Below are 27,662 nucleotides of genomic sequence, written 5' to 3'. Positions count from 1 at the left end.
ATGTGATGAAACAGTGGAGAAAAGACATCAGGCATGGCTATTACATCAGTCCCAAAAGACAGAAATATCCTATCAAAAGCTAGTAAAACAGAGAAAAGAAACTACCCAAGTCTTAAGAAGAATAAAAAGACAACATCATAAGGACACCCTGCAGTTAATTGAAGAACAGTTCAGTAAAACTAAATCAAGGGACTACTACAAAACCTTCAGAAAGCAGCTCCAAAAATATGAACCCCCGACCCTACTGATGAAGGATGAACATGGTAAGCTGGCCCATAACAATAAAGACAATGCAGAAATTCTGGCTAAACATTTCAACAAGCTTTTAAATTGTGAGGAACCTACAGAACTCCTTCATTTGGACACCAACACCCCGATAAAAACATCACCAGAAAACATCAATCCCCCCACAATAAAGGAAGTCTACCAAGCTCTGAATAAATTAAAAAACTACAAAGCGCCAGGAGAAGATCAGACCTTTGCGGAAATCTGGAAATATGCAGGAACCTCAGCAAAAGTTGCCCTCCATCAACAACTTGTCTCTATCTGGATTAAAGAAGAACTACCAGAACACTGGACAACAGCCCTCATTCATCCTCTGCACAAAAAAGGGGACAAAACCGACCCTAATAACTACAGGGGAATCTCTCTCCTAGACATAACATACAAAATATTTTCAATAATCATCCTTAATAGGATAAGTTTACAACTTGAGAAAGAACTAGGAGAATATCAAGGAGGTTTCAGACCCTGGAGGAGCTGTCCTGATCAGATCATGAGTCTTAAGTTGATAATGGACTATAACAGGAGAAGAAACAGAGATATGGTGATAACATTTGTAGATTTCAAGAAAGCTTATGATTGCATCCATAGAGAATCTCTGTTTAAAATTTTAAGACACCTTGGACTACACCCCAAATTAATAAACATGATAAAATTGACTCTCACCAATACCAAGTCAAAAGTGAAGTGTAGGGGTGAAACATCAGAGACATTTGAAATTAAAACTGGACTACGGCAGGGAGATGGGCTCTCACCACTATTATTTAACTGTGCTCTAGAAATGGTAATGAGGGAATGGTTTAGAAAATGTCCCCCCAAAATAAAGATTGGCCGAAAAATCAAAACAAATTGCCTGGGTTTTGCTGACGATTTAGCATTACTAGCAGTGGACATAAAAGAAGCAAAAACCCAGATATCAGAACTTCAAAACATTGCAAATAAAATTGGCCTCAAAATATCATTTGAAAAAACAGAAATTATGCCCCAAAAACCAACACAGCTAAAAGAAGTCACCATAAATGGTAATAAAATCAAAATAGTAACTCAGTTTAAATATCTTGGAGAAGTAATAACACATAACTTAAATGAAAAAATCTCAATCCAAGTAAGAACAAATAGATTAGCTAAAGCACAAAAATTAACATGGGATATCTACAAAAAGAAATGTCTATCAATAAATACAAAAATAAAACACTACAACACAGTTATAAAACCGGAAGCTACATATGCAGCAGAAACACTCTTTTACCTGAATAAACAATCAAAGACTGACAGACTTCAGAAAACTGAAAGGAGGATTGGAAGAACCTGTATCAACAAAAAATATCAGAAAGATGGACAGTGGCGGTTAATACCTAACAAAGTTGTGTACAAAGAGCTAGAACCCATTACAGATACTATGCGTAAGAGGAGACTGGGATTCTTTGGACATATCATGAGGATGCAGGACTCGAGACTTCTGAAACAACTAGTACAACACAATCTCGTCTCAAAAAATACCACAACAGGATGTAAATGGATCAGAGAAGTAAGAGAGGATCTGAAGGAAATAGGCCTTACAACAGAAGACACCAAAAATAAGATAAAATTGAATACAAAACTCAAGAATACAAACCTCCGCTTTACCCTTACACAAAACAAACCAACAACACGCACATTTTCAACTGAGGAAAGGGCACGAAGATCGGAGCGTCTGAAGAAGTACTGGGAGGACCGCAAAGCCCGAACAATCCCTTCAAAGAGACCTGAACGACGGACTGACTAAAGTGATCCTATGTGGTCATAAAAGAAGAAGAAGAAGAAGATATATAAATTATATGAGTGAAGAAGTGGAATCAGAGCTATGGTTTTTTGCAGATGATATCATTCTGTATAGAGTAATAAATATGTTACAAGATTGTGAGCAACTGCAAAATGACCTCAATAACTTTGTGAGATGGACAGCAGGCAATAGAATGATGATAAACGGGGTTAAAAGTCAGGTTGTGAGTTTCACAAATATGAAAAGTCCTCTCACTATTAATTACTGCATTGATCGGGTGAAAGTTTTTTTATGTGGATCACTGTAAGTACCTAGGTGTTAATGTAAGAAAAGATCTTCATTGGGGTTATCACATAAATGGGATTATAAATAAAGAGTACAGATCTCTGCACATGGTTATGAGGGTGTTTATGGGTTGTAGTAAGGATGTAAAGGAGAGAACGTACAAGTCTCCGGTAAGACCCCAAATAGAGTATGGTTCCAATGTATGGGACCGTCACCAAGATTACTTGATTCAAGAACTGGAAAAAATCCACAGAAAAGCTGCTAAATTTGTTCGGGGTGATTTTCAACAAAAGAGTAGCGTTACAAATGTGTTGCAAAGTTTGAGCTGGGAAGACTTGGGAGAAAGGAGACGAGCTGCTCGACTAAGTGTACACTGAAGAAAATGGAAATTGCAACACCCAGAAGGAGTGGTGCTACATTGCTGCAATTGAACATGCAGGACGAGTGTGTGGTTGTGATTCAATGATTACCCTTTCAGATCCGTCTGACTGCAAGTTTGGACAACAATCAATACAGGATGAGCCCACCACGAGCTGCAATTCATTAATGAATTCATCAAGGCATGGAGTCAATAAGGCCCTGGATCGCTTCCTGAGGAATTGTGGCCCATGCTTGCTGCACTGTACGGGTCAGTTGTTCCAGAGTTGTGGGTGGCTGAGGACTGTTGGCCAGTTGTCAACCCATCATGTCCCACACATGCTCAATAGGACTGAGGTCTGGGGATCTGGCGGGCCATTCTAAGGTTGTGATGTCGTGGAGAGCTTCTCTGGAGATGCGTGCAGTGTGAACCCGGGCACTGTCCTGCTGAAACATCCCATTAGCAATGTTTGCCATCATAGGGACAACCACTGGATTGAGTACCCTATCAACGTACTGTTGAGCAGTCATAGTGCCCTCAACAAGCACTAATTGTGATTTCACATTAAAGCCAATAGCTCCCCAGACCATAATGCTTGGTGTTGGCCCTGTGTGCCTCTCGACAATAAGATCTGGGCGGCCCCTCTCCCCCGTACATCGGCACACACGATTCCGGCGATTACTGCAAGACAGAAGCGCGATTCATCACTAAAGCGACCCTATGCCATTCATCAACCCACGTCGATCTTTCTCGACACCAGGCCAACCTTACACGTCGCTGTTGTGAGGTCAATGGAACACCTTCTGCAGGTACATGGACTCGTAAGCCAGCTGCACGCAGGTGATTACCAACTGTTTGTTGTGTAACGTGGGGTGCCACAGCTGCTCGAATTTGCACTGCTGTTGCATGGGGTTCCACCCGGGCCATCCAAATGATGCGGCGATCCTCTCTCACAGTTGTCTGTTGTGCTGGGCGTGTGCCAGGTCTGCTGCCATACACGTTGTACCGTAGATGCCTGTCAGCCAACACGTGCAGCGACAGTCCTTAGCGATAATCCAGCCTCACACAGCCCAATTATCCGAGCCCTCTCAAACGGCGACAGTTGTTGATAGCGTGCTCTTCTCTGTCGTCGAGGCACATTTGACATGGAACACTTCACTGCACAGACTGCAAGCCAACTACGCTACACCAGAGTCCGTATACTGGAGTTGATTCCTCCGCGACCAATCACGTGGGGAGACCTGTAGCAATAATCCAATGGGTCGGAAACTTTGATCGTTTACATACCTACATGGCATCATTCCATATCTTGAAAATCAACACAAATGAGCAATGCCTTCATGGTGTTGCAATCTCCATTTTCTTAAGGGTATGTTAAATATGTTGATTCCCATTGGGAACCTGAAATATTTGTTCCAAATGAGTAAATTTATAATACCAATATAGTTATTATAGTTATAGAAAATTTCTGCCTGGGAGACTGATTACCTCGGATCGAGTAGGGGTATTTCAGTCGCCTTGACAAAGAATACTGCATTGTATTCGAAACGTTGGCAAACTATACGTGATATACAGACAACTACAACACGGTTCAACCCGGAAATTAAACTAAATATTCTTCATACCGTGGAAGCCTTACCTCTAAGATACCAATATAGTTGTTCTGTTGTTGGACATTATAAATTTTCCAGCTAATGCTGGCAACCAGGAATGAGTTAGCTGGAAAATTTATAATGTCCAGTAACAGACCAACTATATTGGTGTTATAAGAGGTGTGTTCCGAGCTGTCAGTTGAGAAATGGCAAGGAATTACATTAGGAGACAAGTAAGTTTGAGTGGTGTCTCTAAAAGTAGGAAAGATCACAATATGAAGATAAAGTTGGAATTCAAGAGGACAAACTGTGGCAAATATTTGTTTATAGGAAGGGGAGTTAGGGATTGGAATAACTTACCAAGGGAGATGTTCAATAAATTTCTAATTTCTTTGAAATCATTTAAGAAAAGCCTAGGAAAACAACAGATAGGGAATCTGCCATGTGGGCAACTGCCCTAAATGCAGATCAGTAGTGATTGAATGGCGATTTAGAAAGTAATGTGGTTAGTAAGAAAATTGTATTTGTTTAGTTTGCTTAAATTCAAACCACAACTTGGTGAGGTATCTGGATATGTTGGTTGATTTGAAATAAGTTCAAAAATGTCATGAAGCTGAACTATGATTGAGATTAGTACAATATTATTCACAAAGAAAATATGCTAAGAAAGTTAAAGTACTGAAAGAGATGGAAGGTCTTTCAAAAATAAAGCAAAGTATAGGGTTGGGTTTTGTATTATACCAAGTCTATAAAAGTGAACAATGAAATATGGGGAAATATAAACATTAAATATATAAAAGCAGTTTCTCATGTGGGAAATTATGATGTAGGCATTTTTTTTACAACTTGCTTTACGTCACACCGACACAGATAGGTCTTATGGTGATGATGAGGTAGGAAAGGTCTGGGAGTAGGGAGGAATCAGCCATGGCCTTAATTAAGGTAGAACCCCAGCATTTGCCTGGTGTGAAAATGGGAAAACACAGAAAACCATCTACAGGTCTACCGACATTAGGGCTCAAAATCACTGTCTCCCGGATGCAAGCTCACAGCTGCGCACCCCTAACCGCACAGCCAACTCGCCTGGTATGATGTAAGGTATAGGTGGAAAAATTCCGTAACAATCAAAGAGAGGGTAGCAGCATAAACACAGCATCAGAGAACACAAGTGAAACCTGAATGGAGTATGCATAGATGATAAATAATGTGAACAGTTGGCAGTCATTTCGGCTGAGAATATTCCGAATGTGAAAGAGAATTATAAACAAACAATGAGGAAAACAGGCCTTGTTAAAGTTTGAAATGATGTATAAGGACATATCTGAATGCAGTCACAAGAGATTTTGACCACATTTGGAAATATTTAGTTGATATTTAGCATTTTACTATGTTGTCAGAAAGGCAGAGAGGTGAAAAGCTTTTGGGCAATGTAGAACAGCATTGCAATTTATTTGCTTGAATATACAAGTAGGACAGTACTGTAGCATTTCAAGGATAGGTCGATAATGAAATGGAAAAAGTGTTTTGTTTGTTAATTTTTTAAATTTTTTGTTTTTTTGTTATTTTTGTTTTTGAGTGCATAAATAATGGAACATGGTAACATCCAGCTCCTTGGTTGAGTTAGTGTAGTGGCCTTCAGTTCAGAAGGCCTTGGATCAGTTCCCTACAATTTTAATCTTAAGTGGTTAATCCCCTTGGCTCAGGGACTAGGTGTTAATGCTGTCCATAACATCCCTGCAATTTACAAATCACACTCAACACCATCTTCCACAACAACAAATGCTGTTTCCCATACATGGCAGATGTTATCAACCTTACAAGGGTTCCAGGAGGTTAGTAATAGCCAATAATAATAATAATAATAATAATAATAATAATAATAATAATAATAATAATAATAATAATAATAATAATAATAATAATGATGATGATGATGATGATGATGATGATGATGATAGTAATTAGTTGGTTCGAATCCCACTGTCGGCAGCCCTGAAGGTGGTTTTCCATGGTTTCCCATTTTCATACCAGGCAAATGCTGGAGCTGTACCTTAAGGCCATGGCCACTTCCTTCCCACTCCTAACCCTTTCCTATCCTCTCATCACCACAAAGCCTATCTGTGTCGGTGCAATGTATAACAAATTCTAAAAAAATAAAAAAAATAAAAATATGTAGTTTACAGTGATGCAGAGGTTATAAATGGGGTTAAAAGTCAGGTTGTGAGTTTCTCAAATAGGAAACGTCCTCTCACTTTTAATTACTGCATTGATGGGGTGAAAGTTCCTTTTGGGGATCATTGTTAATATGAGGAAAGATCTTCATTGGGGTAATCACATAAATATGATTGTAAATAAAGGGTACAGATCTCTGCACTTGGTTATGAGGGTTTTTAGGGGTTGTGGTAAGGATGTAAAGGAGAGGGCATATAAGTCCCTGGTAAGACCCCAAATAGAGTATGGTTCCAGGGTATGGGACTTTCACCAGGATTACTTTACTTAAGAACTGGACAAAATACAATGAAAAGCAGCTCGATTTGTTCTGGGTGATTTCCGACAAAAGAGTAGCGTTACAAAAATGTTGCAAAGTTTGGGCTGGGAAGACTTGGGAGAAAGGAGACGAGCTGCTTGACTAAGTGGTATGTTTACAAGTAATGAAAATCATTGTGATCCGTATTGAAAGTATCATATAATATATGTAGGAAAATTTTATTTTACTGCCACCTATTCAATACATTGCAGAATGTTAACATGTGAGTTAAAACATTGTATTGTGTTGTATTGTATTGTATTGTATTGTATTGTATTGTATTGTATTGTATTTCATTCAACTGATCATACAGTGATATGGGACATGTCAATAATCATATTTACAGTAACAAGTAACAAAGGATAAAACAGTAATATACATGCCATGAGAAATAAAGAAAAGTATACAAAGTGGTAGAGAGGCACAGATTAAAAAAAAAGTGATACATAAGTTAATTTTCAAGAGCTAAGTATTCTTCAATAGAATGTTTAGAAACAAATTCGAATAAATCTTTCTTAAATTTTGAACATGGTTTTATATGCTTAATGTAGTCTGGCAATTTATTAAATAAATGTACTCCTGCATAACTCAAACTTGATTCATATAGCTTAGTTTTGTGTGGTTCTATGTGTAGACTGTACATCAGAGTTTATGGTGAAACTGTTTACATTCTCCTTCATATATACAAGTGTATGGAAGATATAAAGGCCAGGCAATGGTAAAATAAAATAAAGTTTAAAGTATTTCTTGCAGCCTGTCCTCCCGCCGATGCCGGCCATTCCTCTAATTATTTTCTTTTGCATCTTAAAGATGACTTCTCTGTATCGTGAATTCCCCCAGTAAATGATTTCATAGGTTAGTATGGGATGGACATATGCAAAATACATTACTCGGCAAGCCTCTAAATTAAAACTATTTTTCAAAGATATTATCATGAAATAAATTCTACTAAGCCTTTTCCCTATAAAGTCTGTATGCTTCTCCCAGGCTAATGATTCATCCATGCACAAGCCAAGAAACTTTGTTGATGTTGAGTACTCAAGTATGGTCTCTCCAAATGATATTGGACTAATGTCCATATTTAGATTAACCTTATGGTGAAATCTAATCACAGAAGTTTCCTGTGAACTTTAATTTATTATCTTCAAGCCAATTTATTATCTTCAAGCCATCTCTCTTACTCACTGCCTTTAATTCTAACCCTTCAGAACTTTCATCAGACCCTTCCCATCTAGTGTGTCATATCCGTTCAATAAAGTTAATGAATGCTGTGGTAGTTGATCTATTTTTACGAAAGCCATTTTGGCAACCAGCTAATATATTATGCTTCTCTAAGAATGATAACATTGTTAAAATACAAGTTGACTGTCAGTGGAGAGATGGCGTGGAATTGCATCAGTAGACGAAGATGTTTGAGTCGTGTCTTTAAAAGTAGGAAAGATCACAATATGAAGATAAAGTTGGAATTCAAGAAGACAAATTGGGGCAAATATTAATTTATAGGGAGGGGAGTCAGAGATTGGAATAACTTACCAAGGAAGATGTTCAATACATTTCAAATTTCTTTGCAATCATTTAAGAAAAGGCTAGTGTACTGAATAAATAGCAATTTGAACAAAATAAACAATCACTTTATTGACAGCCACCATTACATCCAAAGCATAAACAACAATTATCTTCTCCCTGATCTTACAATACACACATCGATCTCCTTCATATCGATAGTACAGTACAGCTAGGAAAACAACAGATAAGGGATTTGCCACCTGGGCGACTGCCCTAAATGCACATCAGGACTGATTGATTGATTGATTGATTGGATTGGATTGGATTGGATTGGATTTGATTTGATTTGATTTGATTTGATTTGATTTGATTTGATTTGATTTGATTTGATTTGATTTGATTCGATTCGATTCGGTTTGATTCGGTTCGGTTCGATTCGATAACCCAAAAATTTAGATACGTGATATAAATATTTTGACATACATCAGTACCTATGAGCAGGGAATCTCTAATCTAGGGTTCAAGACAGCATATGGGAGAACAAGGCATTGACTACCATTTAGTTAATAGAATTAATTGTGCATACTATAAAATTATATAGAGAATGTAGAGGAGAGGGCATAATGATGGAAACTCTCCTATGGACAAGAATGAAGAGGATCACCTACAAGTGAAGAAGTGTATCCCTTAGTGGGAACATCATAGACCCTCTGTGGATGAGTAATAGAGTGTCAGATTCTAAATATCAAGACTGTGGGTTCATACCTGACAGAGGTAGTCAGTGTTTGAAGGGCAGAAACAAACTTATTTGGCATTTCTTGTCATGCAAATGCACGTCAATAAGTAAAAGTAGTGACACATTCGGTGTCCATCTAATAACTTAGCCAAAGGTCATCCAATAGACTTCTAGTTCCTTTGCCATCTGGTAGAGTAAAATGGAATGTTGAAGTGAACATTCTGGAATCTTAAATGACACTAAATTTAAATGTCTGTACATAGTATCTGAAGTTGCATATAATTTATTATCATTATTGATGGATCCAAAGCTTTTCACTCATATCTATATGCTATCTGCCAGTTTTCAAAGAAGAGAGCATTACTGATACAGTCACTTCCTTAGATGCAATATTGAGGAGAAAAAGGATGATAATGAAAGGCAATAACTGGGGGATAGACAAAATCTGACTAAAATAAGGTATCCTCATATACAGTATTTTATCAAAAGGAAGTCTAACATAAATTAATATAAAGGATGCAAGAGTGTACATGTAGCATCATAGATTTATTATTCTATAATAGATATTCAGTACTCAATATTTTCAGTGTATCTCACATACCCCTGATCTGCGTGCACTAACCACTAACAACTTGTGGATTGACAGTGAACTGAAGCAAAGTGGTAGTAATTGCTTACCTTTGTAGTGTTATTCCTAGAATTTTTGAAGGGTTTTGAAGGTATTATTTGGTTTAACATGCAGATTCATCCTTTCTGTGAAGGTATTCTATATTTTTTGGCATGTATTATCTCCAGTGTGATTATGTTGTTATTGTTCTTGCCCTAAGGCAAAGAAGTTTATGCTCTTATATTTCTGTACCATTCGCTTTTGGAGGTTGCCTAGCTAAGTGACCTCATTCTAAGTTTGAATTTATCCATCAGAGTGTCTCTCATCTTTCGTTAGTTACCCTATGAATCTTCATATGAATGTCAGTTATGGTAAATTGAGGCATGGACTTTGCCTCCCCGAGCAGTCCAGTATCCATCCTCTCTCTGTGATGTGCCAACCCTTTATTCAGTCAACCAGGACAGCAGGTGGAGCCTGGAAAAAGCAGTCAAATTGTAGAAAGGTCTGGAGGATATTCTTCTAAAATCCCAGAGAGATGTACTGACAAAATAACTGAACCACTAGTTGGGGAAAGAGAGAGAAAATATAGAAATACAGTGGACAATTTTCCAGCACACAAGTGAACTAACTACATCAGAGAACAATTGGTGGAACTGTGAAGGACTTCTGGCTTGGTCATGAAATCCACAGCCTTCAGACACCTACTTGGATCTGTCTCAACACTAACCAGGGTGAGTTCCAGATTGACCATGTGGCTATCCCAAGAAAGTCCTAAAGGGAGATGCAAAGGATAAAGGTGCTAACCTGGATTTGGATCATTAACTACTCAAAGATCAGATCAAATTGAGTCTCCTGTCCTGAAACATCAGACAGCACAAAGCCTGCAGTATAATCAAATTTGACATGGGGCAACTTAAGAACAACCAAGAAGTAAGTCAGAGGTTGAAGAATGCAGATCTGAATAACTTGGGCCAACTGAAGGAGGCTCTTGTCAATACATCTAGTTCAGAGATTCCCAGAGTAGGGACCGCAGCAATGGCTTAGGGCGTCCGCAGTCACTTTCAAGAAGACACAGAATTTACCATCATTTTCTCAATGTTTTAATATTCGAGATAAAACCGCGGGAATGATGAGCAAAAGGGGGGAAAACCTGAAGATGTAAATTCAGAGGTTAGACTCTGAAATCTTCAAGCAAATTGATTTTAAAGTTAGATTTTGTCCAGATATCAGGAGAAAATGTTCCAGAGGAGATCATTAAGTCATATCTGGGGCAAGTACACTTGTAGTTAAGGCAGTACTTCGTGGTGATGGATGAAAGTGATATGTGGATAAAGAACCCATTTACTGATAGGCTATCCCACCTCTCTCTTACTCAGTGTCTGAGGGGTCTGCAGGCACTTTTAAGAAATAGAATTTACCATAATTTTCTCAATTCTTTTTTTAGTGTTTAAGGTAAAGCTGAGGGAATCATAACAAACAGACCTGAAGGTTTGACTCTGAAATATTCAAGCAAATCCTCTTTATGGCAAATGTTGTTGAGATGTAGGGAGAAAATATTCCAGAGAAGACTTAAAAGACGGAAAATAAAATTTTGTGCATATACTGATATGGTTCTAATATCTCAATCAGCAACCTCTAGACTGTCCGTGACATTTATCACTAGTCATAGCTATCTTCTTTGGGTGGAAATTCAGGATGCGAGTATAATACAGGGTGATTATACTTAAACTTTCAGTACTTGAGAGGACCCTTGTGAAAAACACATGATCGTAGGACAATTAAACTTTGCGGAAGCATTTGTAAGGATATGCAGAAGAGAAATAATGAATAAAACATGAAAGAAACACATTTAAATTTCCACTTGAGAGGGTAACATTTGTTAATTGTGTACAATGTTTACGTTCCAGGTTACAAATGTTGCTCAATGTGATGACCATCTGCATCCACAACAACCTAGAACCACGCTAGAGATTGCTCTACTGCTGCCCGAAACATCTCAGGTGGGATGTTGGCTATCTTCCTCGCTATGCTCATCTTCAACCTCCGACATGTGTTAGTGTTTTGTTGATAAACTCTGTCCTTCAGGTAACTCTGTGGCCAGATATCACATGGGTTCAAATCTGGTGATCTTGGTGGCCAGACAGTTTGGAACGATCGGCCAATGATTCGGTCTTCTCCAAATGTGTTATGGAGTAACAAGTGACCTCATGAGCAATGTGAGGTGCTCCATCGTGCATCAAAACAATTGAGTCCAAAGCACCTCTCTCCTGTAGAGCAGGGATCACATGTTGGCAAAGCAGATCACAGTAACGTGTTCCATTCACACTGCATGTCCTTGGTTCTTGGGGTCCAAGTTTCTTAAAGAAAAATGGACCAATTATAAACTGTGCTGTGAAGCAACACCACAACAGTGACACATTCACTATGCAGAGGAACTTCATGAACGTTCTTGGCTGTGACGATCCCCAAATGTGACAATTGTGAGTGTTCGCTTCCCCAGTGAGCATAAAGTGTGCTGCATCACTCCACAAAATATTCCATGGCCACGTGTTGTCAACTTGAACCCTTTCAAGAAACTTAAGAGCAAAGTCTACTCGAATGTCTGCGTCACGTGGCAACAGTTGGTGAGTAGGGTGAAGTTTGTACGGATACCATTTCGCAGTTGTTCGCAGCACTTTTCAAACAGTAGACCATGAAACGTTCAGCTGTCATTACACTGCTTGTGCTCTGCTTGAAGATCGCACATTGCGTTCAGAGCCGTGGCAACAGTAACTTCTTCAACAATTTGTGGTGCAATTGGCTGTCAGCCTCTCCCAGGAGCAATTCCCAAATCACCAGTTAATTCAAACTTCCAAACCATGTTCTTCAACCCCAGTGCGGAAAGAGGATCTCTCCATATTGCCTTATTGCATTGATATTCATGAAGAGCAGCAGCACTATTGCAGTTGTTTTGATAAAACAGCTGTATGAGTACAGCCCTGGTCACCTTGTCCAAACCCACGTTGACTGTCTGCAACTGTAATGCACACTGATGCTTGTGTTTCAACCCTACATCACTCTACCAATACCGGCGCCTAACGATAAGTCATGACACTAACAATACTAACAATGCAAATCATGCAGTGAACAGTCTGAACATCATTCCTATAAAGTTGGGTACCCATACAGTACATAGTTTTCCGTCTACACTGGCTCAAGTAGTGAAAGTTTAATTATAACCACCTTGTACACTGAAGGTGCCTTGATTGCAGATCAGCTGTTTAAGGTTAACTGACCACAAAGTGTGTTAATGAAATGGGATACAAACCATAAATTATATGAATGTAATATAATTGTTAAAATGGTATTTATTTTCTTTCTTTAGTGCAACCTGTCAGCCCCTTCATCTTGAAATGTAATGACCAGTAGCATAAAATAATGCCTTTCAAATGTAATCCATTGAATTCCATTTCTTAAATTAATCCTCAAATGTTTACCTAGCATATAACTCTTCAAGAAAGGTGTTGTATTCAAAATTCTTTGTATTCACGTAAGTTATAAGATACATAGTGACACAAACTGTTGATGAAGCAGTATTGTTATATCTAAATTACTATTTCTTATGTAGGCTACCAAGCACTCCTGAAAACCTAAACCCTTTTATTAGTTCTAGTTCGCAACATATTTCATGTATTGTATGTTATATACAGCTATATCACATTCTAAGTGATAATAAGTGCCGTTACTAATTAAATGACTATTTAAAGGGTCAAGTGTGTTTTGCGTGTACACTGTTGTTCCAGGCTCTGGCAGCCTCCAGCCGCCAACTGGAGGCAGTAAAAATGACCCAGAATGGTAAGTTATGATTACTTGGGTTTGTATCTGCACTTTCAAACAGAGTGAGCTTTTTTTTTTGCATGTGTGCGTGATCATCATAATAGAGGTAGCTATCATCATTTTACTATTCTGTATATATGCAATGAGGGATCTGTTATTTTCAGCTTTGTTGTAACCTGCTATATAAATTATAGTTGGGAAATGTCTCCAGAAGTACAAGCTTTCTTTTAAACAGAAATGTATTAATTATTTTGCTCTCATGTCAGGTGCTACATTTTGCTTACGTGAAGTGTGTTGTCAAGACATATCAAAGAGTATATTATGGATCAGAAAGTATCTCAGTATATTACTACTACTACTACTACTGTTGAGTTTTCACACTGAGGCTGGTTAGATCTCCAACAGCTCTGCCAGTAGCTGTCACAGACAGTCTAGGTATCATTGAAGAGGCAAAGTAGGGAAATAAGGAGTGAGACAGTTTTCCATAATTGTTGTTGTCAGTTGATAAATTGGTTTAATACAGTCCTGGATGTCACCTTATCCTGTGCTGACCTTTTCTTTTCTTCATAACTACTGTATACTACATCTACTCTAGTCTGTTTGTCGTATCCATGCCTTGATCTACCCCTGCCATTCTTACTACCTCCACCTATTAAAAAATGAAACAAATCCTGGGTGTCTCAAAATGTGTCATTGGTCTCTTTCCTGATAATTTTTTTCCTAAATCATTCTTCTCTCACTAACTCCAGTATCTCTTCTCACCTTCACCATTCTTCTTTAAAAGATTGTATGCTCTTTCTTTCTGCTCTAGTTATTGTCCTCTACCTTGCTACACTCCACACAAAAGTCTTCAAAACATTCTAATATGTATACCTAAATTTGAAGTGAGCAAATATCTTTTCTTAAGAAAAGCCTTCTACCTTGCTTGTGCTAGTCTGCTTATGATATCCTTCTTACTTCTGCTATTTGGTTATTCTTCTTCTCTTGTAACAGTACTCATATACTTCCTTTTTTCATTACATAGTCTAATATTCCCTACATCATCCGACTTTATTTGATTGCATTCCATTACTTTTGTTTAGGATTTTTAAACATTCACCTTGTACTCCTTCTCTAAGAGTGTGTGCATGCCATTTTGCAGTTCCTCCATATCAGATGTTAGTGTAGATAAACTTTCTTCACTTTATTCCAGGTATTTCCATGGTTGCTGGAGCCATCCATGCTCATTATGGTTTTGGGAAATCTCAAGAGTTTTGATTTCCTCTCCTTGAACTGTGTATTCTCTTCTGAAATTCTGTATTGAATTCCTTTATTGCTTGAAAAGGACAGGGCCAAATTTGCATCTCTGCCTCACTCTACTACTACAACTAAAGATAAAGAGACCGGGCAAGTTGGCCGTGCGGTTAGGGGTGCGCAGCTGTGAGCTTGCATCCAGGAGATAGTGGGTTTGAACCCCACTCTCGGCAGCCCTGAAGATGTTCTTCCATCATTTCCCATTTTCACACCAGGCTGCACCTTAATTAAGGCCATGGCCACTTCCTTCCCATTCCTAGGCCTTTCCTATGCCATTGTCACCACAAGACCTATCTGAGTCGGTGTGACGTAAAACAAATAGCAAAAAAAAAAAAAAAAAAAAAAAAAAAAAAAAAAAAAAAAAAAAAGATAAAGTGAGAAAGGAAGTTTGTAGTGCTACTTAAGCTAATCAACCTATTATTAATGGGAAGAGACAGATTTCCACACAACATGGCTGAAATGGATAATTATTTAGAGCATGTCGTGTAGATGCTGAAGTGGGGAAAGAGCAGTCATATTACTAACCCATCACCACGTGTATTTCATTGATACAAACTCATGAGTGCCATTTTGAACATCATTTGTCTTTCATATATGGTGAGTGCCACTTCAGACACAACCATGGTCCATGTACTATATGTCTTTTAAGAAAGCTGGAAAGCTCTGTCATAACATCTTTCAAACAATTCAGCACTACTAACATTATTAATGTTGGTGGTTAGTATCTTACATTCAAGCCATAACAGTAGAGTATCATGCATCTGCCACTCAATCCATGACATAAAACAAAGAGACTGTCCAAATATTTGGTAAGTCGATGAGAGCTTTCAATTTCAAGTGAAACATAAGTGATAAATAGTTCAAAAAAATTAGGGAACAAGTTTTGTAACGTCTGGTATGTGAACGTTAATTTGGTAGATAGGTCCAATTGTCGTACAGCATACCTTGAGACCTTAGCTACTCAGGGTGTGTCAAATCGAGGTTATACTTCATTTGTAGGCATAGCCATGAATTAAACTGTCAAGTGATCCCTGAAAACAAAGTGAATAGCGGTGTGTCCATGTGTCGTTATGAGGTACACAAACTACTGCGGTCATTTGAGCACCTTCTACCTAAACCAGCACATCCCATGAGACATCTTAATGTGGTTCAAGTCGCAAGGGCCGTCACTTTGATCCAGGAAGGATGGACTTTTTGTCGTGTTGCTGTGGATCTCAATGTCTCTATGTACGCTAGTGGCTTTACGTCGCACCGACAGAGACAGATCTTATGGTGATGATGGGATAGGAAAGGCCTAGGAGTTGAAAGGAAGCAGCCATGGCCTTAATTAAGGTACAGCCCCAGAATTTGCCTGGTGTGAAAATGGGAAACCACGGAAAACCATTTTCAGCGCTACCGACAGGGGGATTCAAACCCACTATTTCCTGGATGCAAGCTCACAGCCGCACCCTCCTAACCGCACGGCCAACTTGCCCGGTTCAGTGTGTCTCCGTCAGTTATTCAACGCTTGTGGAATCGCTATAGTGAGACAGGCCACTTCACAAGGAGGGTTGGACAAGGTCATGGACACATGACAACCCCACAGGATGACCGATATCTGACCATCTGTGCATTGCAGCGTCGTTCAGCAACTGCCAGAGAACTACAACAAGACCTCAGGAGGTTCACTGGTGTCACAGTGTCTGACCAGACAGTAATGAACAGGTTAAGAGAGGTGTCCTTACGACCCAGACATCCTGTTTGAGTGCCACGTTTAACGCATCAGCATCACGCAGATCGCCTTCTGTTTACCTGTACCCACGTCAACTGGCAACTTCTCCAGTGAAGACCTGTGTTGTTCACTGATGAGTCCAGATTTCCCCTGACACAGCGTGATGGACATCAATGTGTATGGAGACGCTGTGGTGAGCAGTACATGCCAAATGTTGTCCAGGAAGGAGACCTATTCGGACAAGGTTCTGTGATGGTGTGGGGTGGCATCAATATTGATGGCCGTACGGATCTTGTCATCATCCGTGGTAATCTCACCGCTGCAGGGTACATCGATCAGATACTGCTACAGCATGTGTTGGTTGCGGCATACGATGTTGGCCCTGAATTCGTACTCATGCACGACAATGCCAGGGCTCAAGTAGCGCGCATCACCAGAGCTATCTTGTGGGAACTGGACATTCAAGAGAAGGAATGGCCAGCAGTGAGTCCTGACCTTAATGCCATTGAGCATGTGTGGGAAGGCTTGACAGAAATGTTCGTGGGTATCCCGTTCCCCCACAGACTCTCCAAGACCTCTCCAAGGCCACGTAGGTGCCAAGCTGTGATAAATGCTCATGGAGGACATACACCATACTGAAGCTCTCCAACTGTGATAAAAATCCTCCCTGGAGGACTGTTATCATTTTGTTTTCGTCACTATTTGGACATTTCCATTTGTGTTCTGAAAATGAACGCGAATCAATCGATGTTCTTTTGTATACTTCAACGGTAAAGAGTAAAGGTTTAGTTGGTAATATACCTGGGTGTGAGGTATTGTTTTGTGGAGCATGGCATACGTTCAAAAACATGTTCCCCTAATGTTTTTGAACTGTGTGTAATGTCGTAAGATATAAACTTCATAATTGATCTGTACTGACAAGATTCACGATATTTCAAGTGAAGTTAAGGTAGGGTTCACCTATTCGATACAAGTTCAATGTCAAATTAATGGATCTTATATATTATTAATTAACATCAGATACTACCTAGTTTCAACCTACTAGAGAGATCATCCTCAGCCATTGACAAAAGTAAAATAGACAACATGGCCAGATCTAGAACTGAGAAGAAATTAAAATATGAGTAAAGGGAAAAACAGCTGAAATATGATACGAGGTTCACAAACATATGTGTATGTTGAGTATTCAGCCCGAAGGCTGGTTAGATCCTACACAGTTCTACCAACAGCTGTCATAGATAGCTTAGGTGTCACTGAAGAGGCACGCTGAGGAAATGAGAAGTGAGGTAGTTTCCCATTACTTTCCTCATTGAGCCAGAAGTTGCTATTACATATCAGTCTGCCAAGCCCACTGAAATGCATGCACCAACCAACCCTACGAGTGATATTTTCTCACCATTCATAACAGGGTCCGGCTGCATGAAGAATGGTATTACTAGCATCGCTCATATCTCTGTCACTTTCATAATGTCAAAATCGGGGATGAGACTGAGTGAGACATGTCAATGAAAGTTACAAATTTATTCTAGCCCATACCAGAAGACATAGTGTACTGTAAGCACTACATCTCGCCAGCAAAGGCATCACAAACATATATACTATGATAATAATAATTTGACAAAATAATCTTGAAATTACATATTGATTTAGGTTATAAACTGTATGAAGATAGTAAGCATAAACCGTGGGTCTTTTCCAAGTCTCTTTGACTCACTGTGACAGAGTTTTACCATATTATTGAGCCACATGGGTGCTCCAAACTCAATCAGACAGTGACTCTCCTAATAATTTATGAAGAGTATTTGCAGATCTTCACCATGCTCCCACATCTTCTCAATGAGTTGTCAGAACACAAAGGTGTGATCTACTGTTAAACAACCCTTCCAGAAACCACTTTGGTACTCACTGAACACATCTTCTGATAAGGGCTGAATTCTGTCAAGACGATAATTTGACAATATCCTCTAGTAGATATTGAGAAGTATGCTTTCACAGTAGTTTCTCTGAAACTAGTCCTAATACATATTATAATCTAAGTACAACAATATTTGATCATTTACAATTATTCTATAACTAATTCTAATGTCTTATACATACTATGGAATCATATTGCTTATGGTACATATTGCTGCATTATTACCATTGATGCTTTCATGGCCCATACTTCTAGACATGATATAGGCTTTTCAGCTTATGCCATGTCAAGAAAATAAGGTGAAATTCTTACGTTTTGCAGAGAACTTTGTTATGCATCTTCAGAAGATAATCTTGATTGTTCACGAGGAAGACTTCAACAAGAATGGAAGTTTGAATTGACGTTACTAATAGAAGTGTAAGCGGTACATTTATTTATCACCAGATGGCTCACTGCATGCAGTACGGTGCTAGCATTTGAAGCAAAAACTGACAGCACCATCAGGATCAGTCTGAGAGTGGGGGGGGGGGGTCACATAACAGGTGTACACACATTATGAAAGTATGACACTGACACAAGCATGAAATGAAACATCTGGTGATGAGGAACGTATGAATTTGGGAAACACTGAAACGAGATAACAATAGTGAAGGGACAGGGAAGGGAACTACCTACATAAATCCTTAATGGCTGGCAATCATGTACAGTGGAACCTTGGATTGCGAGCATAATTCATTCAGCCAACATGCTTGTAATCCAAAGTGCTCGTATATCAAAGCAAGTTTTCCCATAAGAAACAATTGAAACATGGATGATTCGTCCACAACACAAAAATATTTATTCGCATACCATTTCTGAAACAAAATATAACTTAAAACAAATTAAAATGCATTTTACCTTACAATAGAATCATTGTTGGTGTGAGGGAGGCAAGAGATGACTCATGAGAAGAGTTACTGTGTAGCACGAATTTCACTAACGGAATCACTGCTATCTGTAGGCTCACTGGAATTGTTTCCTTTTCGTGCAACTTTAACAAGGAACCTGTCCAATGAATGTTGCTTTTGCCTCTTTTGAGGATTTCATGAAAATGTGACATTGCATTGTCATTGAACTGATTCATCCCTCATACTACTACAGCCTTATTCGGGTGGTGTTTTTTCTACAAAATTTTGCACCATTTCCCACGTTTTGCACTTCTCCCTAATCTCAGTTGCAGTGAGAGATTCCATTGACTTTTCCCCGTGCAAGATCTCCTCCATAACCTCCTCCTGTTGTTCGCGATGCAGGTCCATCAGTTCGTTGGTGGACAGTTCCTGGCTATGTCCTTCCACCAGCTCTCGAATGTCCACGTCATTCACCTCCAACCCCATAGTCTTCCCTAAGGACACAATTTCATCGACAATCGGCGGCTAATTTTCACTAACAATCCCCTCAAAGTCACCTCGAAGAACACAGTCAGGCCACAGCTTTCCCCAAGCGGAAGTGAGAGTTTTCTTGTTGACTCCATCCCAGGCTTTATCGATGATATTCAGGCAGTTCACGATGGGGAAATGATTTCTCCCAAACTCTCGGAGGGTGAGGTTTGTTCCTTCAGTCACTTCGAAGCATCATTGAAATAGTGCTTTGGTGTATAGCTTCTTGAAGTTCGAAATGACTTGCTGATCCATAGGCTGGAGTAGTGGAGTAGTGTTGGGAGGAAGGCACTTAACCTTAACAAACTTGAATTCCTCCAGTAAGTCATCCTCAAGGCCTCAAGGCCTGGAAGATGGCAGGAGCATTGTCCATAACCAGCAAGACTTTGAGGGGCAGATTATTTTCTGAAAGGTATTTCTTCACTACAGGACCAAAGACCTCATTCATCCATTCAACAAAGGCACAGGGGAGGGGAAAACGTAGGCACACGTGACGCTCGTATTGCAGAACCTCACTCGTTTATCAAGTTACAATTTATTAAAATGTTTGCTTGTCTTGCAAAACACTCATAGACCAACTTACTTGCATTCCGAGGTTTCACTGTATTACCTAATTGATAGCCAGTGTCCCTGTTGAAATAGTTAGGATTTCTACATATTTCCACAGCTTCCCGTATAATTCTGGACCTGTACTGTCTGGTGTGGGTAAGAGCTCGAGCATCTTGGAACACGATATCATGACCCAATGATAAGGCTTGCTCAGCTCTTACTGATTTGTCTGCCTGGTTGAGGCTAATATTTCATTTGTGTTCCTTGATACAAGTACCAGTGGACCGGCATGTTTGGCCAATGTATACCTTGCTGCAAGTACAGGGAATTTTGTATACTCCAGGATGTAAAAGCGGGGACAATTTGTCCTTGGTTTTACCTAGACTGTGAGCAATTTTAGTGTTGGTGCCAAACATGGTTTTTATATTGTGTTCGCTGAGGACCTTGGCAATTCGATCTGTGGTGTTGTGAATATAAGGCATCCTTCACTATTGTTATCTCATTTTGGTGTTTTCGAAATTCGTATGTTCCTCATCATCAGATCTTTCATTCTATGCTTTTGTCAGTGTCATACTTCCATAATACGTGTATGATGGTGATAGCAAACACTCGTAATCGAGTAGGTTTGTCTTCCAGACAGGATGCTTCTTCATCTATGCGTTTGAGGTGACTATACAGTCCAATGCGGGAGTTACATAATTTGCCACAGTGATGACAGGTAGTTCCAGGTGGAGTAGTCATGTTGTTTCTATTTCTCCTCAGCACTTCTTTTTCTTTCCTATGTTGCCTCTTGTCATTTGCTGTGCATCAAAGGTTTTCTTCAAAAGATAATTTGCCATGTTGGACTAGTGACCTCCAGGATGAATGGTCAAGGGTTCTCGCATTTATCAACATCATTATTACATCTCTTCAAGTTAGCCTTGATTACATCTTTAAATCACTTCCTCTGATCGCCTACACAGCGTTTACCTACTGATAGCTCAGAGTAAAACACTTGTTTGGGAATGCAATTATTGGGCATGCGAACTACTGCCCTATCCATCGTAGCTGGCATCTTAAAAACATCAGTTCTATACTGGTGGTGTGTGCCTCTTCAAGAATGGTGATATTTGTGCACCTGTCTTGCCAAGTGATTTGCAGTATTCTCCTCAAGCAACGCTGATGATATTCTTCCAGCTTCTTAAGGTGTCGACTTTAACATGCCCAGGATTCAGATCCGTAAAAAAGGTTGGAACTACAACAGAATTGTACACAAGAATCTTTGTTGTGATATTGACATCATGATTGTCAAAAACTCGAGATCTTAACTTAGCAAAGGATGCTCCTGCATGGTTTGTGTTGGATTTCTGAATCTATTTTTGCACTTGATGAGAGGGTGCTGCCATGGTATGGGAAAGTGTTTACAACCTGAAGGCTCACTCCATCAATTGTGACATTGATATCTCTTTGAACTTTGCCAGAGGCTGGTTGGTATAGGATCTGTGTCTTGCTGGTATTCAGTTTGAGTCCGATCTTGTTGTACGCAGGGAAAGAGGCATTCAGGATTATTACAAGCTCTTCTTGTGTCTGAGCTACGACAGCATTATCATCAGCGTACTGTAACTCAACTAATGCTTCAGAGAATGTCTGAGTTCCTGCCTTTAAACAGCTCAAATTAAAAAATTTACCATCCATCCTGTAAGTTATATGTATTCCTGGAGGGAGATCATCTCTGACAAGTTCCATGACAACAGCAAGATACAAGAAAAACAAAGTGGGGGCTATCACACAGTCTTGCTTATCATCGGTAATGATATGGAATGGCTCTCCAATAGAGCCGTCGCCAATGACAGCTGCCATCATATCAGTGTAGAGCAATTTTAAGATGGCAATATATTTCTGCGGAAAACCGTATAGAGCTAAAATTTTCCACAAAGTTTCTCGGTTCACAGTCAGATGCCTTAATAAGATCAATAAAAGCAATATAAAGAGGTCTATTTTGTTCTCTACATTTTTCCTGAAGTTGACGAGCTGTGAATATCATATCTGTGGTTCCTCTAGAAGGCATGAAGCCACACTGACTCTGGAAGTATTTTCTCCACCAAGGGTACCTGTTATGTAACCCCCTCTTAGACTGATTCTTATGGTGTCGTAAACTTCCACTTTGAATGCTAGTGCTTTACCACATACGGTGAGCTATCTGGTAATGAATGAATGTACCACTTACACTTCTATTAGTAACGTCTAAATTCAAACTTCATTCTTGGAAAAGTCTTCCTCCTGAACAGTCAGATTTTCTTCTGAAAATGCAGAGCAAAGTTCTGCGAAATGTGAGAATTTCACCTTATTTTCTTGACATGGCGTAAGCCCAAAAGCCTTGTTTACATTGCTGCATGTAGTTTACATTACCATTGCCATAGTTATGAGGTACTTTTATTAATTAAGTACCTTAATTCTTTTCAAAGAAATGCAACATTATTTTGAAAGTATTTTCTTTTCTTTGGATTTTACACACCTTTAAATTTACTCACCTTACATAATCACCACCATTATTAAAGCAATTGTCGTAATGGGGCACCAATTTTTGTTTGCCTTTTTCTTTGATTGCCACCACTTGAGGTGAAAGCCACGTCTGTACTTCTTGGAGATCATCACTGTCAACAAAATGCTTGCCACTAAGGACCTTCTTGAGGTGAAGGAAAAGATGGAAACCACTCGGAGCCAAATCAGAACTGTAAACAGTGGCAATGAATGGGGGAGAAGGGGGTGCCGTGGCAAGGGGCAACAATCACCCCCCACACACGTTTTGGAGAAAACATTCCATTTTGATTCCATTTTAGTATCCTAAAAAGCAATTTGTAAAATACTGTTGTTTTATCAGCTAACTCTTTCCTTTAATTTCTTTAATTATCAACAATATTCTTAGTGAAAATACACACAAAATTCATCGCGACTAACTGATTCGTACAATGCCACAGCAAGTAGTGGAGATTCACACAGCAATGTGTAGCATGTGCTGTGAGAAAGGGTAGCAGGAGTATATTGTTGCCAAGGTCATGGACACTGAGGTATGATTCACCCGCTTGCCGTGTGCATTCGTCAGTCTGACAGTCTCTTTAGTTTCTGTTAGTTTGTTAGTGTGCAGACAAATACTAATACAAAAACTAAATGGGTTTTCATTGTATAATCACATCATATTTCTATTTAATAATAATAATAATAATAATAATAATAATAATAATAATAATAATAATAATAATAATAATAATAATAATAATAATGGTAATGATAATAATAATAATAATAATAATAATACATGTGTTATTATTGAAATTTTTAATGTGTAGTAATGAATCAAAATCTCAAATATTACTAATGTACTTAAGTTGGTAGAATTTCAACCTTTACCCAACCATTAGTGTAGCTATATCCCTCAAAGGAGGATACATTTTCCCAAAAAACACTCTCTCTCTCTCTCTCTCTCTCTCTCTCTCTGTGTGTGATGTGTGAGGTCCTAGGTTTGATTGCCTGTTTGTGGTCTAGCATTGCCTTTTGTTCTGAATTGCATGATGCAAATTTTTTAATGCCACACAATAGCCATCCAATCTTCTGCGTGGAAATTGTCTGTTTGAATTTCTTCTTTGCTGGTACACTGAATACTTCTGCTTCAAGGATTGCTTCTTGGATTATGAAGTGATGTGGGATACCCATATCTTGTCTCCTGTAAAAATGTGATTTTACACCACCATCACCTTCCTCAGCGTATTGTATGAGGAAGACCAATGCATGGTCATTCATTTGGTCTTGTGTTCTTCAATGAGGTATTTTAGCACCTGTTGTCCACACAATTTCTGAAATCCTATGAATGCTGTCACAATATGGTAGAGAATGTAGGAAGACCAGAGAGAGAGAGTGATGAAAAATGTGTACCGTCTGTCCTCACAAATGTATGCTTCAACCACACGCACCAAATCATCTATGAAGACATCATCACATCATGTGGGACATCATGCACATATTGATGATCTTTATTGAACGTTTGAATCCATTTCCTTACCATTCAATCGTTGTTGCACTTTCACCATACACATCACATACTTGGTGATGAATATCAGTTGATTTAATGTTTCATGCATTCAAGGAACAAATCACGGCATGTATATCACAGTTGGAGGGTTGATCTATGCCTTCAAGGTTTTAAACACTTACTCATTGAGATGACCAAACGATGTAAATATCTCCAACATTGCATGTGGTGTGTCAACAAATATAGGAAGTCATTATGCATGCTTAACATCACAACCACAGTGCTACACCAGAAATTTACGTAAATGATACTTAAAAAAACAAAAAACATGCTTTCAAATAATTATCTAGTATAGAGCTTTAATAACATAACTTATACCTGGAACCCAACCGGAAACCTCTTTCTCACTGAGGAATTTATTTGACTATTCAACTATCATTACCTAATATCTTGCTCTAAGTACTTACTATGGAGGAGATGCTATCATTAACACAGCCATAGCGTTTTGGTTGTGGACTCAAGACTATATCACTAAATGTTGGATTATCTCTATAACATTAACTTAACATTCAAGTTTTCAACTATTAACCTGTGTAGTGTATATTAAGTACATGCCACAAAGATGTCCAGAACAGTGCTAAAATTGCATGGAATCAAACCAGAGCTGATCAAGGATGTGTTATATTGGCAAGAACTAAGGTATGCGATAAACTGGAGTATAGAGTAGAGGCATCAACACTGATCAGTAAGCAAGTAAGGAATTAAGTCAGTCATTTATTCAGCATTAATCAGTTACATGCAATAGCTTTCACCAATAAGATAATAGAAAACAATTACATTCAAAACACAACTACATTACAGTAACAAGGGTCATTGACTTCAGATTGCTGTTACATCAGAAATAATTTTAGGTATATGTTTTATATTGCAGTGTGGTTCAGTAAAATAAACTGCAATCACTTGACATCAAGCCAGTCCACATCTATGCAATCATTAAAGAATTACCCTGGATAGTAAGTATACTGTAGTTTGAATAGATGTCTTGGAAGGAGCTATACTAGGATGTTGTTAGTTATTCTTATTGGACCAAAGGTTGAAAGTGCACATTGACCCTAGTAGAGATGGAATTAGTAATAGAGCTTTGGCTAGTGTATTGGCGTGCCTGATAATATCAAGTTTATGTTTTAAATCTCAACGGATTTAAACCAGATTATGTGCTGTCATTTTACCGTCTGGCTCCTTGGCCAAATGGACAGTGTAGTGGGCTTTGGTTCAGAGGGTCCCAGGTTTAATCTGACATGGGGACTGGGTATTTGTGTTTATCCCAACACACACTCTTCATATTCATACAACACACCACATTAACAACCACCACAGAAACACACAATAGTGAATACGTACCTTCACATAGGGTTGGCATTAGGAAGGACATCTGGCTGTACAACAGGGAGAAGTCCACATGTCTGACACAGTTCACACCTGAAACCCTACCTTGGTGTGGGAAAAGCAGTACTGGTAGAAGAAAAAAATGTCCTCTCATTTTAGCCCAGGACATCTGTATGGAATGCATCTAAAAGTGTACTTTATGACCTAACAGCTGAAAACCTTAATATAGACTTGATCTAGTAATAAAAATTCAATATTTATGTAATTCCTTCATGCATGGCTTCATGTATTTTTCCAGAGGGGACTCAAAACCCACAATCAATGCATATATTGTAGCAAACAGTGCATGCACTTGTATTACTTTTCTTGAAGGATACTGTAAATGATATAATGCCTTTTAAAGTGCCTTATTGATTTGAAACATTTTTATACCATTAGAAGCCTTGATTAAGGGTATTACAATTTTAATATCCAATAGTATTTATCAAACAAAGCTGCTACTAACTTTTGCAGTGTGTGTAACATAGTGCATGAACTACTTACTCTGGATGAATTTAATACTCTGAAAAGTAGTAAGAATAGGGTATGTCTTTTTGTTTTTTGTTAATTTAACCTAATTTATTGTCAAGCCTGGCTCTTTTAAATTTAATACTGAATACCGTTAATGCACCTTTTTATGGAGTTTCAGAAGTCTTGTAGCCTATATCTGCTTGTTGATGATTTGGCAGTCTTATCTGAGCAAACATCCAAAGTTGTAGCAATTTCATTTGGGTTTTTCCTTAGTTCATATCATATTTAGTTTTGTATAGAGCAATAATGATTAATGAGGTTTTGCCATTGATGGCCAGAGATATATTAATGGGACCGACCGACCGACCGACCAGAGACATACACCTCTCCCTTTCATCCTTACTACAAACCCTAAATACCCTCATATACATATGAAGAAATCTGTAACCTTTATTTACAATTTCCTGTGAGGGATTACCTCAATAAAGTTCTTTCCACCGAACAAGTGGGTCTATGGTTTGGGTCACATAGCTGTGAACTTGCATTTGGGTGGTAGCGGCTTGAACCCCGCTGTTGGAAGCCCTGTAGATGGCTTTCCATGGTTTCCCATTTTCACATCCGGCAAATGCTGAGGAAGTGTACCTGAATCAAGGCCACGGCCGCTTCCTTCCCACTCCCAGCCCTTTCCTATCACATTGTCGTCATAAGACCTATCTGTGTTGGTGCAATGTAAAAAAGAATAGAAAAGAATTTTTTTTTCCTTTTATAAACTCCTAGGCATTTAGTGTAATCCCCATGAGGAACATTCACCCCCATCAACACAGTAATTAAAACTGACAAGACTTTTCCTCTTTGTGAAACTCTCAACTTGACTTTTTACCCCATTTACCATCATGCCATTGTCTAGTGCCCATGTCATAACATTGTCAAGGTCTTTTTGCAGTTGTCCACAATCTTATAACTCATTTATTACTCTATACAGTATAACATTATTTGCTAAAAGGTATTTCAGTTCTTTATTCATATCATACACGTATGTTTGGCAAACCACAGTCACTGATTACTGCTTGGGGCCAACAGGCAGAACTATAGTCAGCTAAAACACATTAGCTTCTCTTTCACCATGCAACAGAATGAGTGCAGAGTTGATGAAAGTAGGTGAACTGTCTATAGAAGACTTTGTCTCTGAAACAGTTATAACTATCTTCAGTGTGCTTGGGACAACATAAAAAGCAGAAACATATCAACATAAAAAACTCTGTTGTAGCAGGTGGAGGGGTGATACTCCGACATGGCGCGTCCCAGGCGATGGATGGCAGGGGTGGGCCTCACCGGATTACCGGTGGACTTGAGTGAAATAAAATTGCTCTCATGGACCAAACACACTCCACAATTTCATTCATCAT

The 27,662-nt window shown here is 38.8% G+C and overlaps 1 protein-coding gene across 1 annotated transcript in view; it reads left to right on the top strand.

The window, feature by feature from the left end:
• Positions 1–27,662, top strand: part of LOC136863618 (thialysine N-epsilon-acetyltransferase) — a 189,265-nt gene that overhangs the window by 114,656 nt on the left and 46,947 nt on the right. The window contains exon 4 of the mRNA XM_067139989.2: positions 13,438–13,489. Coding sequence (XP_066996090.2) covers positions 13,438–13,489 — 52 coding nt within the window. The remainder of the gene's footprint in view (positions 1–13,437; positions 13,490–27,662) is intronic.

The sequence above is a fragment of the Anabrus simplex genome, chromosome 1 (genome assembly GCF_040414725.1).
Source record: "Anabrus simplex isolate iqAnaSimp1 chromosome 1, ASM4041472v1, whole genome shotgun sequence".
Lineage (NCBI taxonomy): Eukaryota > Metazoa > Arthropoda > Insecta > Orthoptera > Tettigoniidae > Anabrus > Anabrus simplex.
The sequence above is the reverse complement of the archived record's forward strand: the minus strand, read 5'-3'. Positions and strand labels throughout refer to the sequence as shown.